This window comes from Centruroides vittatus, unplaced genomic scaffold (assembly GCF_030686945.1).
Source record: "Centruroides vittatus isolate TY-2023 unplaced genomic scaffold, ASM3068694v2 contig_2206, whole genome shotgun sequence".
Taxonomy (NCBI): domain Eukaryota; kingdom Metazoa; phylum Arthropoda; class Arachnida; order Scorpiones; family Buthidae; genus Centruroides; species Centruroides vittatus.
In genome coordinates this window covers 24,687-37,661 of record NW_027121376.1, presented here as the reverse complement: position 1 = coordinate 37,661, position 12,975 = coordinate 24,687, and the positions used below count along the sequence as shown (strand labels likewise).

The 12,975-nt window shown below is 29.6% G+C and overlaps 4 protein-coding genes across 5 annotated transcripts in view; 1 reads left to right on the top strand and 3 right to left on the bottom strand.

Annotated features, from left to right (window-relative positions):
* Positions 1 to 7,217, bottom strand: part of LOC136970832 (stromal interaction molecule homolog) — a 53,673-nt gene extending 46,456 nt beyond the window's left edge. Inside the window, exon 1 of one of the 2 annotated variants that reach the window (XM_067265299.1) lies at positions 6,956 to 7,217. In XM_067265299.1, coding sequence (XP_067121400.1) covers positions 6,956 to 7,190 — 235 coding nt within the window. In that variant the 5' untranslated portion in view covers positions 7,191 to 7,217. The remainder of the gene's footprint in view (positions 1 to 6,955) is intronic. The other variant, XM_067265300.1, reaches the window with a different exon arrangement.
* The window catches only part of LOC136970830 (protein kinase C eta type-like), a 204,144-nt gene that overhangs the window by 178,520 nt on the left and 12,649 nt on the right, over positions 1 to 12,975 (top strand). The window lies entirely within an intron of this gene.
* LOC136970833 (uncharacterized) overlaps positions 1 to 12,975 on the bottom strand; it is a 158,578-nt gene that overhangs the window by 139,584 nt on the left and 6,019 nt on the right. The window lies entirely within an intron of this gene.
* On the bottom strand, positions 11,728 to 12,965 carry LOC136970837 (RAC-gamma serine/threonine-protein kinase-like). Its single transcript, XM_067265303.1, has 6 exons — positions 12,891 to 12,965; positions 12,726 to 12,811; positions 12,572 to 12,647; positions 12,363 to 12,500; positions 12,210 to 12,289; positions 11,728 to 11,834 (listed from the first exon to the last, which is right to left on the bottom strand). Exons 2-6 carry the CDS (start codon positions 12,774 to 12,776, stop codon positions 11,748 to 11,750), a joined length of 432 nt encoding a protein of 143 aa, XP_067121404.1. The 5' UTR covers positions 12,777 to 12,811; positions 12,891 to 12,965; the 3' UTR covers positions 11,728 to 11,747.

The window sequence follows — 12,975 nt, the reverse complement described above, 5'->3', positions numbered from 1 at the left end:
AAACTAAGCAATCTTCTGTCATTCTAAAAACATTTTCTTAACAAAATAGAATCTATCTGTTCTAAAATATTTATATTTTAGAACAGATTTATATTTATATTCTAAACGATGAATAAATAAGTTATGTGGAAAGCTGTATCCTTGCTTCTTAAAACAGTTTCTTCTCCTTTATAAATCACTAAACAAAACACATTTCACTCTGTCATTCAAAGTTTCATATTTAATATAGAAATCATGTGGGAAATTGACTTCTCTTATTATTTTAAACCAAAGTAATTTTCCTCGTTGGGTTTATACAGATCATCCAAGCTTCCTTCAAGACAAGTTTTCTATAATTAAAAAAATAAAAAGTGTTTTATGCTCACAACCAGTAAGAAACTCAGAAAAAAAATTATGCTAGAAAAACCTGTTATGGAGATTGATTAATTTCAATAGCAAATGTTAAATAAGACTATATAAGTTTTTCCATAACTTTTTTGTGTGGCTATATAAGGAAAATTAATTTATTTTAACCTATATAAAACTTCACTAACATTTCTCTTAATAAAATTACAGTTAATGATTTTTTCTTTATTTATTAGGAATATGTAAAGGATTATTATTACATTCTTCTAACCGAAAAAATAACTATTTTTATATACAGGAAATATTTTAAATCTTAAAAAAATGAATAACTTAATTGATTACTGTTACAATAATATATAATAATAATATCAAGATTAATCTAATTATACATCAAAGTACTATGTAATTGAAATCATAGACAGTCTGATTAACAAGTTTATCAGAAATAAAATTCTAGGAAACTGATTAGTAGGACAAAGCTAGTTATGACCTTAAATAAAAATTTCTGTAAATATTTTCGGCCAACAATTTGACTTAGAATTTATTAAAGTATTAATAATAATTTCAAAAATAATTTATCTGAAATACATTTCAAAATGAAACATTTTTTAATAGACTTCACCTTCACATTTTAATGATATAGCATTGTATAAACATATCCGTTTACACAACTTTATAAAAATAATCAAGATTCTTACAGTGGCCTACCTTTATTTTTTTATTAAACAAACTAAATAACAACCGAAACTCGTATATTTGTTTGTTCCCTTTATTAAAATACTCATATTTAAATCCTTTTTTATTTTTAAAGAAATAAAAAAATACATATCATGTTATTACTGTATTCATGTTCATATATTCATGTTATTACTATAAACAAAATTTTGTTTTCTGTGAAATCAACACTACAATGAGTCATCATTATATATATATATGTATAATATTCCATTTATACTCAATATTCTTAAGTCATATCATTGAAATATTACATGTGATTTTTTAATAAGCAATGATGTATATTAAATAGATGTAGTTTTCTTGTAGCATGTGTAAGATTGCTGAATCTTAATACTACATACTTCTGGCTTTAAAAAAATTAATATTCTTAAGCATTTTCATATTTATTTAAAACAAAATGTAACACAGTATTCTACAATATGTACTTGAATGTTTTTCATTATAAATATGAATGTATATATTTGTCTCAGATGAAAATAGGAAATGTAGTGAATGTAAACTGAATCCGTATTTCTTACAAAGAGAAAAAGATTACAGTAGAGCATCGATTATCCGACTTAATTGGGGACTGGGGTTGGTCGGATAACGAAAGTCGGATAACCGAAAAGTATGAAAAAATACATTATTAGTATAGTGTATTAGGCCTGGTTTAAATACTAGCCTCCCTTTCATGGTCGAGCCAGTGCTGCCAGCTAAAACATGCAGAAATTTAACAAAAATAATATTAAAGTAGCCAAGACATAACCAAATATTGTAGCGCCACATCACTAGCGGACATTTGAATTTGCCGACTAGAACGCAGTCGGTTAACCGATAAATCGGTTAATCGAGGGTCGGATAATCGATGCTCTACTGTATTTATAAATGTGAAAAATATAATTGATTAAATTACAGATATTTTAAAGCAGTTTTAAGAGATTTAATTTATTTTTTAAGATCTACTAAAACAGTAAATTAAGATTTCCAATTCAATATGGTGTTGAATTAATGACAAGAGAGCGAGAGATGAACATATATATAATATTAAACTTTTCTTTAAAATAATAAGAAATTTCATATAGCTCTTATTTTTCATGTTATTTTGTCACTTTCAATGCTCTTTACATATATAAAATATTAATTTTATTAATAGCTCACATACAGGTATTAATTAAAATGACTTTCCATAAAATAGGAAGAAAACGAGAAGCTTTTGAAGGGCAAAGTACATTTTCTGAAATGTAATATTTTGAAAGTTGTTTAGAATTTAATCATTTTGTTATCTATCCATTTCTTGAACTATAAAATCTTGATATTCCCACCTCGACGTATCTAAACCAAAACTTTAATAAATTCCAAGAATTCTTTAAAGTATTGCTTTATACGTAATTATTATTATTAAATATTTAAAAAGTTATTTAAAATTTCTGATTATTAAATAATGATAATTCAATATTTTAATTTTTACATGTGAAAATGATAATTATAAACATTAATGATTTTAAATTATTTTCGTATACGCATTATTGTTATTTATATTGCAGTTTTTTCTAGTTATTACAGTAAACAATTGCACTTGATAAAATTTCTATTTTATGATTTTAAAACAATTGTTTTAATCCACATTTCAGTAGTTAACAGTCTTATCTGTACTGAGTCATTGAAAATGCTATCTAATCAAAAATATTATCATAGCTCTTAAGGATAAGAATGGTCTGGTAACTTGCCCCCTCCTAACAATTTATATTTGTTTATTTATTACTTAAGTACATATATTAAATATCTCAGGACATATTAGATATTACACTACACACACATTTTAAATGAAATAATTAGATCTGCCTTTTTATTATATAATATTACTTATGCTTTTTATAAACAAGTTAGTTTAGTTGTCATATATTTAAAAATATTGCTATTTTAAATTTAAATTACTTGAAATTACTATTAAAACATTAATTTATTGTATAGTAACTTACATTTTCTAGTACCATATTTTACGGACTATAAGATGCACTTTTTTCTTCGAAAAATTGCCTCCAAAATTCAGGTGCGTCTTATAGTCCGTAAAATATGGTAAGTCATCAAGTTTTTCATTGAATTAGCATAAGGAAAATCAGAATGTATTGTTTTCTTACTTGTTAAGTTACTTATTTATCATCTAATATTCTAAAAAGGAAGAATTTCTTCATCATTTAGCTTTCCAGAAAAATAAATTTAAAAATTTTAATTTAAATAAATTTCTTTACTTTCAATATTAATGATTTAACCTTGTTTTCAAATTATTTCCATTTTTCTTTTTAAATTACTTTCTAGTTATCGAATTATTTGAAATAATATCAAATATCTAACAACATATAACATACAAAAATAAACAAAAAAGTCAAATCATCAATAATGAAAATCTGCAGAAATTTATTTAAAACTATTCAAATGTTTCTAAACTTTTTTAAAATTGTTAATTGTGAATCTTTTGCTTGATATATTCCCAGGTCTTAACCAAATGTATTGTAAGAGCTGACCATTAAAAATATTTTAATTTATACACTGAAATTTGTAAAAATCTCTTCAATTATTATAAAAATATTTTGATAAAAACTTAAATTTGTCCTTCTAATTAGCAGTTTAATAAAAATCCGTTCATTAGTTAATGACCTGATATAATTTAACTAGCAATTTTATCTGTGACAATATTCAGCTTTCAATCTTTTTAAATAAACTTTATTATTTTATTTTTAAATTAGAAAAAGGTTTAATAATTATAATAAAAAAAAAAAAAATTGTTAAAAATGCTAATATGCATTTAATTACAAAGATATATAAAAAATAAAACAGTTAATATGAAGTCATAATTAATAATCTAGCAATATTGTTAGTATTCAGGATATAGAGACAATTATTTTAATTAAAGTGTTATTTAGCTATGATTATTGTATGAGAGAGGAGGAAAAATTCAATCTAAGTGTAATAATTTATGAGAGATTACAATCTATATAAAATCCCATCATTCTGATAACATTTTTTGATTATTTCTAGAATAATATTTTTTAAATTCAATATAATGACTGAATTATTTTAAAATTACAAATTACTTAACAAACTTATAAATAACAAATTTCTAGAGAAGATTTTACTACTTTAAAATTCTGTACATATTAACTAATTTTATTATTTATTTGCTCTGTTATTTTAGGAAGTGTTCCAGTCAGAATCTACATTTTGATTTTTTATTCTCGTAATAGAGATTCAACCTTCGTTTAATTATAAAAAAAACATTTATTTTATTATATATTTCGATACCTGTGTAATAAAATCAATAGAATTTTACGAATAAATCTTAAATGTCGAAAACAGTTTGCTAATGAAAAAAAGTACGATAAAAATTTGTTTTTTTTCTAACAAAATCTGTTTAAACAATTGCACAATCATTTAATAGCATCTCTGAAATAACTGTCATTCTAAGAATTTTCTATTTATATGGAAAAAAAAAACTTTTTTTACACTATATGCTTCAAATTATATTTTGTACTATTATTCTATTCAAAATTGAAATAAGAAAAGAACAATTTACCTAATAAGATTATATGTAACTATCATCAGTTAATATAAACATTTCAAAACTTATTTTTAAATTTGAAATGAAAGGCTGAAATATTTATTGATTTATTCCAAGATTTTAATTTTCAACTTGGGAATAGAATATTAAGCCTTCTTGCAATAAACTATATATTCCTTGTATATGTATGTATTTGTATTATATATTAATATTCTGTAAAAATTTAAAAGGAAAAAATTTTAAATCATCACATATTGTAACAACTTATGATGAATGAAATCATCAGAGTAATGCATATAAAAATGGCATAATCAATAATTAATAAATAACAATTATAGCCTCATATTTGTAGGTTTATACAATATTAAATTTGATTTTCATCATACCAAATTGAAAATATAATCAAACTTATGAAAAGTCATTCCATGATTATCAAAATAAAAACTTTCAATTACTTATATATCCACATTTAAGTTAATAATCCAAATATTATCTACAATTTTAAGTAAGTTGTTATATCCTCATTAATAAAGTAATATTGGAAATCATAAAATTTTTTATTGAAGGTTTATGTTAAGAATCAGTTTAAAAACAACTTTTCTTTAAAGTATCCAAAAAAGTTATGGAAAAACTTATATAGTCTTATTTAACATTTGCCATTGAAATTAATCAATCTCCATAACAGGTTTTTCTAGCATAAATTTTTTTCTGAGTTTCTTACTGGTTATTAACATAAAAACACTTTTTATTTTTTTAATTATAGAAAACTTGTCTTGAAGGAAGCTTCGATGATCTGTATAAACCCAACCAGGAAAATTACTTTGGTTTAAAATAATAAGAGAAGTCAATTTCCTACATGATTTCTATATTAAATATGAAACTTTGAATGACAGAGTGAAATGTGTTTTGTTTAGTGATTTATAAAGCAGAAGAAACTGAAAAGTATCCAGAAAAGTTTTTACTTATTATTTACAAAAAAAGTTAGATAAGTAAATAAAGTAATATATTAAAACATTACATTTTATTCATAGATTTCAAGCTACTTAGATTTAATGAAATAAAAATTTAGTTAGATGTTGAAGTAAGTTGAAATGTATCCTATAAAAATTCTTTTACAAATTAAATATTTTGTTTAAAAGTTATTATTTGCCTTCAGATTTAAAATGTACTTAGTATACTGGCTTTTAATAAATTTCATTTATAGTTATATATTTTTTGCAGATTTCTGCCAAGTTATTATATTCAATTATCTTAATATCCAAACATATTCATGAATTAAACATAACATCAGCATTGTTTTCTAAGAATTAAAATAATTTTGTTTGGTTTTTCCATATTAAATCCTTAAAAGTACATATGACAATCTCAAAAAAAGAATGATCCCTATCAGTAAAACCTAATTTTGAGATAATTAATGAAAACTTTTATAATATTTCCCATATTTTCTTCTTGGAATGCAACAAAAAAATTTGTTCAAAATCAAAGTTACTTACCAATATTAAATAACTCATCTTCAGGAATCACATTTCATTTACAGCACTAATATCTTTTTCTATTTTTATTTTATGCAGCTTCAACAAAAATTACAAATGGTGACAACAGAAAGTTTAAAGTTTATATATTTATTCAAACATTTTTCTCACAATCATTTAGGTTTGTTTGTTAAGTTATGGCAATGCAACACTTAAGCAATCTGCCTAGGGGGATACTTTCCAGGATATCTTTTTAAGGGTAACTGGCCCCTATTCAGGCAATACAGACTTGGAGAAAATCCAGAAAACTCCACATGGAAAACTCATCCTGGAGAGGTGCAAACCCACAACTGAACTTCCAGTGTTCGGGGAACAGAAACGTTTGGCCACCAGTGGGCCTTCAATCATTTAAGTACAATTACACCTCTGAATGAGACAGTCTTAACAGAGCCATAGACCGTACCCGTTGGAGCAAAAAAGTTAAAGAAACCATACCCCTCGACCGACGTGGAGCACAGAGAACAAGCAGTATACCGGTTCACGGTATAAACCAATCTTTGGGGAAGAATACCTGTCAAAGATTGCACATACAGGTAGGGTCTGTTTTGCTCTTATGGGGGGGGGTTTATAACTCTGAAGGGTGACAAATACTTCATTCACAATTCACATCTTACCATTGTTTGTATAATCCCTCTCACACAATCCTGCAAGAGACTTAGAGATAAATGTACTTTATCCAAACTTTTTGCTAGCATCATAGAAACTTATAAAATATAAACTTTGATTATATATACTGCGACGTCGATATTTACATGGATATTTATTAATAATTTACAAACGTGTCTTGTAGAAAATAAATACTTACTCTCTTCTTCATCATTGACATTTTCACTGGATACGCTTGACGAAGTTGACATTCTTTTGGAAACTTTGACATTACTATCGTGACTAAATGTTGACGATTTGACGCTCAATTCCGAAGCCTCGGCACAGTTTACGTAAGTACAATGATCACAGTCAATTGTTAAAAGACATACAACTATAACGATCCAAGCAAAACTCAACATCTTGACAAACTTTCTTCCGACAAACACACGCATACAGTAGAAACACACAAAACAAACTTCTGTACGTTTCTTCCCACGACATCTAACGTCAAATATATTTCGACTTTCTTCTTTCTTTTCCGGTAAATTAAATTTCTATTAATCGAATTTTATGTCTTTGTAAATTAAAACTAATTTTATAAATATTCACTTATATACAAATCGAAATAATTTTCACACGATTGGGAATTTTAAACATTATTTTTAATTTTTAAAATTTAAAAGTGCTTTAAGTTTAGTTTTTTTTTTTTTTTTTTTTTTTTTTTTTTTTTTTGGTAATTTGGTGTAGGAGAAGATTTCAAAGTAAGATTTTTAAGAAAATTTCAACGAGCCAGAATATACTACATACAATGGTTGCAACCTTACATACAGCGCTCTTGGTGGCAACGACGGGTACTATCGACCGCCATTTTATTTTAAGTCAAAACATTAAAGTCTATATTATGTGTTGGGCAGGATTGTCACTTTAGAACCTGATTTTTCTCATATAAAACTAATTTGTTTTGTTTGTCCCTAGATTTGAGATTTAGACAATTAGATAAGTGATATAAATCCAGATTGTTGACAAGACTGTCTTGTTTATAACATCGTACGTCCTGCTGTCTTATTAGCTTATGCAAACGATATCGACATAGAAAGTCGTAACCATTCAATTCTTCAAGATCATTTCTTCTTGGAGAAATGATCTGCCGACTTCTTGGTTCCATACGATCTATATAATCTAGATATTTCAGATTTTCTAGCATCTCAGCTTCGTCCTAGTCAAATGTGGCTATTTTTCTCTGAAATAGATTTCTTTGCGCAGGCGTCAAACCCAGAGTTATCGTCTACTCGCCGATTTTCTAGAGTTAAAGCTGTTTCACACTATGACCAACTGGACCGACCGGTCCGACTCCAAGTCGTGTTGCCATGGCAACAGCAGTCGGCCGACCGACTGGTCGTTCCAGTCGGACAGATTTCAAAAGTTAAATATTTGTAGTCGGATCGGAGCAGTCGGTGAGCTACAGCCAATGAGAGCTTCGAAGCTATAACTAATCAGAGTTTAGATTTATTCGAAGTTAGAAAATGGCGGAAGGTACAGTTTTCTAGGAAGCTTTAATAAACGAAATCAGAAAATATCCGTGGCTTTATGATATTCGGCGAGCCGATTATAAAGACAACATTAAAAAAAATAATTCTTGGACGGAGATTTCCAAGAAACTAAGTGTTGAAGGTACGTGATTGACTATAAAACATTCCAATAGATATTGTTGCCAAAGATATGGCCAGACGATAAATTGTAACATATTCAGAACTACAATTTCTGGATACGAATGAAATATGTTTTAAAATAACGCGAAATGCATGATCGCTTTCCGTGACGGCCATGTTTTCTGTTTAAATTGAAAAACTTACCATGATCGGCTAGTGTTCTGATCTGTAACACGCGTTCCGCTTGGTCCTTACGAGTCGGCTACCGACATATAATCATACTCACTTGTCAGTGTGAATGCTTTTATTACTAGTCGGTCCGATTATAGGATCGGTCGGATCGGACCGGTCGGTCGAGTCGGTTATAGTGTGAAACAGCCCTTACAGTTAGAGTTATTGTCTAATTCACAACACAACACCTTTACTTGTTGCTGAGATAGTTTTATTGAAAGAACTAACGTTTTCGGCCTACTCAATAGGCCATCATCAGGCTTAACATCCATAATCGACGGTTTTTTTTTAACTCTTTCTGCCCTGTGGGCACTAAGAGGGCCTCTTTTAGTAGGCCCATTATGGGTTCGGCCAGGCCCACAATGGGGCGACCGGGTGGTTCTTTTAGTAGGCCCATTATGGGTTCGGCCAGGCCCACAATGGGGCGACCGGGTGGTGAGGGACGGGGCCCGACATATCCGAACGGACCACCCCCAAAAAATCCTGGGGATTATTCGACCCGTTCGGATTCGATCCCGGGTCCCCCAGAGTGGTAGGCTGCCACCTTGACCGCTCGGCCATCCGGCCTGTATAATCGACGGTTGTTAAGTGATGTCTATTCGTCACAAGATATACTGACGGATTCTCCTCGAACTTTTCACTTCGATGTATCTTTAATAATCTCATCTGAATTTTTCTCCAAATTTAGTGATAATCTTTTTAATGGAATGGGGAGATTTGGGAAGATTTGCATATCCGCATGCAAGGAAAAGTCGTCTTAGAACTTTCGATGTGCAAAGTTTGGAGAATAACAGTCCGTCAACTGAAGCCATACGAAATAATACTGCAGGCAAAGACTCGTCATTTTCTTTATTGATAAACGTAGTTATTTATTTAAAAAAAAGAAAAAACAAAATAGATTTGCATTGTGCACTGTTTCCGGCTGTCTCCTCAGATTTTCTTTTCAATAAGTTTATATCACGACGTCGTATGAGGTGATTAAGCAGCCCGCTAGTACTTCCTCCGACTGCTTTCATTGTTTTAAAGCATAGTTTGCACATTCCAGCATCTCTTTCTCTCGTGCCTTCGCAGTAATCCCATGGCGAATTTTTATTTATTACCACAATAAACGTGAAACATGCTGTATTAGGGAAAATGGTAAGTTCTATTTTAATTAATCTTTTTATCTATAACTATCTCTATATTTTTATTAATGCGTTTCTTTGTTTCTGTTTCAATTAATCTCACAATAAAGATTCTGATATATCAATTTTAGGAAATCTGATACTAACGAAATCTCAGCGTAATAAAGCACACACCAATGAACAAGAAACACACAAAGTTAAAAACAAGCTTCTACGAGTCTTGCGCTTAATCCAATTTAATTACGATGTGACCATAGGGCCGGTATCTCTTTGATACCACGTCAGGATGACACCACTGTATCCTTAGATTGATACAGAAAATCAATTGCGCGAGCGGTTACGTATGGGTTAGACCCGGAATGAAGCGAGTGGAGAGGATGACGGAAAGAACGCACCCAGAGATTTATATATAAAAATATACCCGTTTATTTTCTCCATAGGACTAATTAGATACAAGCGATTACTTTACAGAGAAACACGTGATAAGGTACATGGCTCACGATCCGCGAACATAAATTCTACGCGGATTAGAGAGAGAGAGAGAGCTTACAAATATTCGCGTGTAGGATAAATACCTCAAGATATGTAGTCGGATGTCGATGTAATAATCGATGATATCCTTATAGACCGTTGTAGGTGTTCGGGCTAAGAATAAATGATCTTATAGTAGATCGTCGGTAATGACTCTGTCCACTAACAGGTAATAGTTGTTCAGGTAGGAAGTGTAACGATGACAGTTCGGCTTGAATATAGATGATGAGGGAGGATCGGCGGCGACAGGTAACTATCCTTTTGAGCGCACAAACACACGGTCAGTAACAACTTCTTCGTCTTACTCATCGTACTCCCTTTTTATATGGGGAGGGAGTTTGCAGGCCCTTCTTTGATTTCGTCAGAAGAGATGATCTTCTTGGACCAATAAAATTATTGGTGACGTAGTCGTGTCACCGAAATTTGACTCATCTTAACAAGGAACTCAACTCGTGGGAATCGAGTTTAAACTGTTCTTATCAACAGAATTTATCAGTTGATTTCCCGTTTAACTAACCCTTTTTGGTCTATTTCGTTCCGTTTTTGTATAAAATATAGTTAAAAGATTATAAAGGTACATATAAATGATAAAGTTCACAATATCCCGATCGTCACAACGATTATCGTTCCATTATGACAAATATTGATAATGTTTGTAAAGAAACTGAAAAGAATATTACTATGTAAGTCGTGTTTTTAGTCAGCACATATTTATGAACTATTTTAAATCAAGACTTGATAAGAACTTTCCTTTTGCATCTCAGGTATCTCGAAAGCAAAGACATGACCCGTTTTCGTAGGGAATCAAGTTATAAAGAGACTAGAAAATTCCTTTTAGTAACCTTATATTACAAATGTAATGTCTCGCTGTTTCTAGTAATGGTGTGGGGCGAGAGAAAAGGGAAAGCTTCTTTCATGGGAAATACCCGTGAAGAATTTGGGAAAATAAATATCGGGTTAATTAAAAGATTTTTTTAACCGAAATACTGGCAAAAAAATTAATTACCGGTAAATTTACCGGGGTAATTTATCGGTGTACCAGTAAACCGATTACCGGTAATGCAATCACTAGTTGCTACTACTATAATAAATTTATAAAAAACCGAACAACGTGTACATTTATTATATTTATATATATACATTTTCATTATATGTGTTATTGATACAGGATTTAATTATTCTTGTAGTCTTTATCCTCGTCTTTACTCGCGCTTGTTCAGACTATTCGCCATGCAAATCCTACATGATTCTTTTTTAATATCCACCACACAATACGAATGCTTATCGTACAATATTCAACACACAAACTACCAAAAACGATCAAGCGCAATTAAGTTTAATTCGAAACGATTAGTTGAAATCATTTAAAGATACAATTAAAGTTTAATTAAGTATAATTAACAAAATCATATAATAAATTATATTTTGAAAAACAATTTCTTTTGAATATATATATAAATATATATTGAATCAGTCAATTGTGAACTGATTCGGGCCAAGGGACATCGGCAAAAAATCTGTGTATTCTGATGTCTCCTTCTTGAAGACGTTTATTTGGATCCTGAAAAGACAAGAAATCATAAAAATTAGTAATTTTTAATCATATTTTTATCTGTAAACTTTCAAAGTCAATTCGTATTACAGTAAGTTATTCAGCTTATGATTACTAATTAAAATTTGATTATCACAAACATTGAAATTAAGTATTCAACAGTGTTGATTAAACAAATTGAATTAGTTATTCAAATATTCACCTAATTATTCAGAAAATGTGTTCAAATGTTATTAAATGAACGCGTTTCTTATTAACTACATAAAATTTATGAAATTCTCGTATAAAACAAGATAAATACTAACATTTTATACTTCGAAATGTAATGAAAAATAATTATGCAAATGAAATGTGTCATAACTAGAGTAGATATTATAACCTTACCTTTTGTAGTAGATCCTCGATCATGTCTACGGCATTCATCGACAGTCGCATTGGATACTGCAACTGAACATTTTGAGCCACTGAAAAGACACGCTTACATTAGTCACAACGTTTCTCTTTATTGTTAACAAATTAAAAATAACGATGGCTTACTTTTCGCTATCTCGATAAGGGACGTCAGGTTCATTTTGTCAACGTTGTTAATTCTTTTCAAATAAATAGCCATTGGGGTTTGTCCAATTAACATCTCATATAATATTATTGCAAATGCCCACCAATCGCAGTAAGCATCTAAACGTAATACGTATTGATTACAAGAGTTAAACGAAATGATTCGACTAAATTCGAATAGAGCACCTTACCGTATGGCTTTCTCTCAAGAATTTCTGGACAAAGATAGAACAAAGTCCCGCAATAGTCTTTGGGATTACGTTCATACTGACGGAAAGAAACGACAATGTCATATAAAATGTGTACCTCTACGTAACTTAGGATATTACAGTATACACTACTTACTGTGCACTGACCGAAATCGATTAACTGTGCTCCTTTCGTCCTATCTATCATGATGTTGCTGGAGCTAATGTCCCTATGAATTATCCCTGTCGAAGACAGAAACAAATTCGTCATACCATTTGCATTTGTAAAAACATGAATAAATAAATAGGTTTAGAAAATCACCTTTGTTATGAATAAACGTGATGGCCGAAGCCACTTGAGCAGCGAGTATTTTTGCTTCGGCTTCCTCCAGAAATTTGTTGTGGCG

Bases quoted from the DNA above. Each gene is read 5' to 3' on its own strand.
- LOC136970837 (XM_067265303.1), bottom strand. From the start codon at position 12,776: ATGATAGATAGGACGAAAGGAGCACAGTTAATCGATTTCGGTCAGTGC. The intron at 12,648-12,725 runs GTAAGTAGTGTA...TCTTTCCGTCAG, and splicing joins TCGATTTCGGTCAGTGCACA to TATGAACGTAATCCCAAAGA. The intron at 11,835-12,209 runs GTAAGGTTATAA...TTGTCTTTTCAG, and splicing joins TCGAGGATCTACTACAAAAG to GATCCAAATAAACGTCTTCA.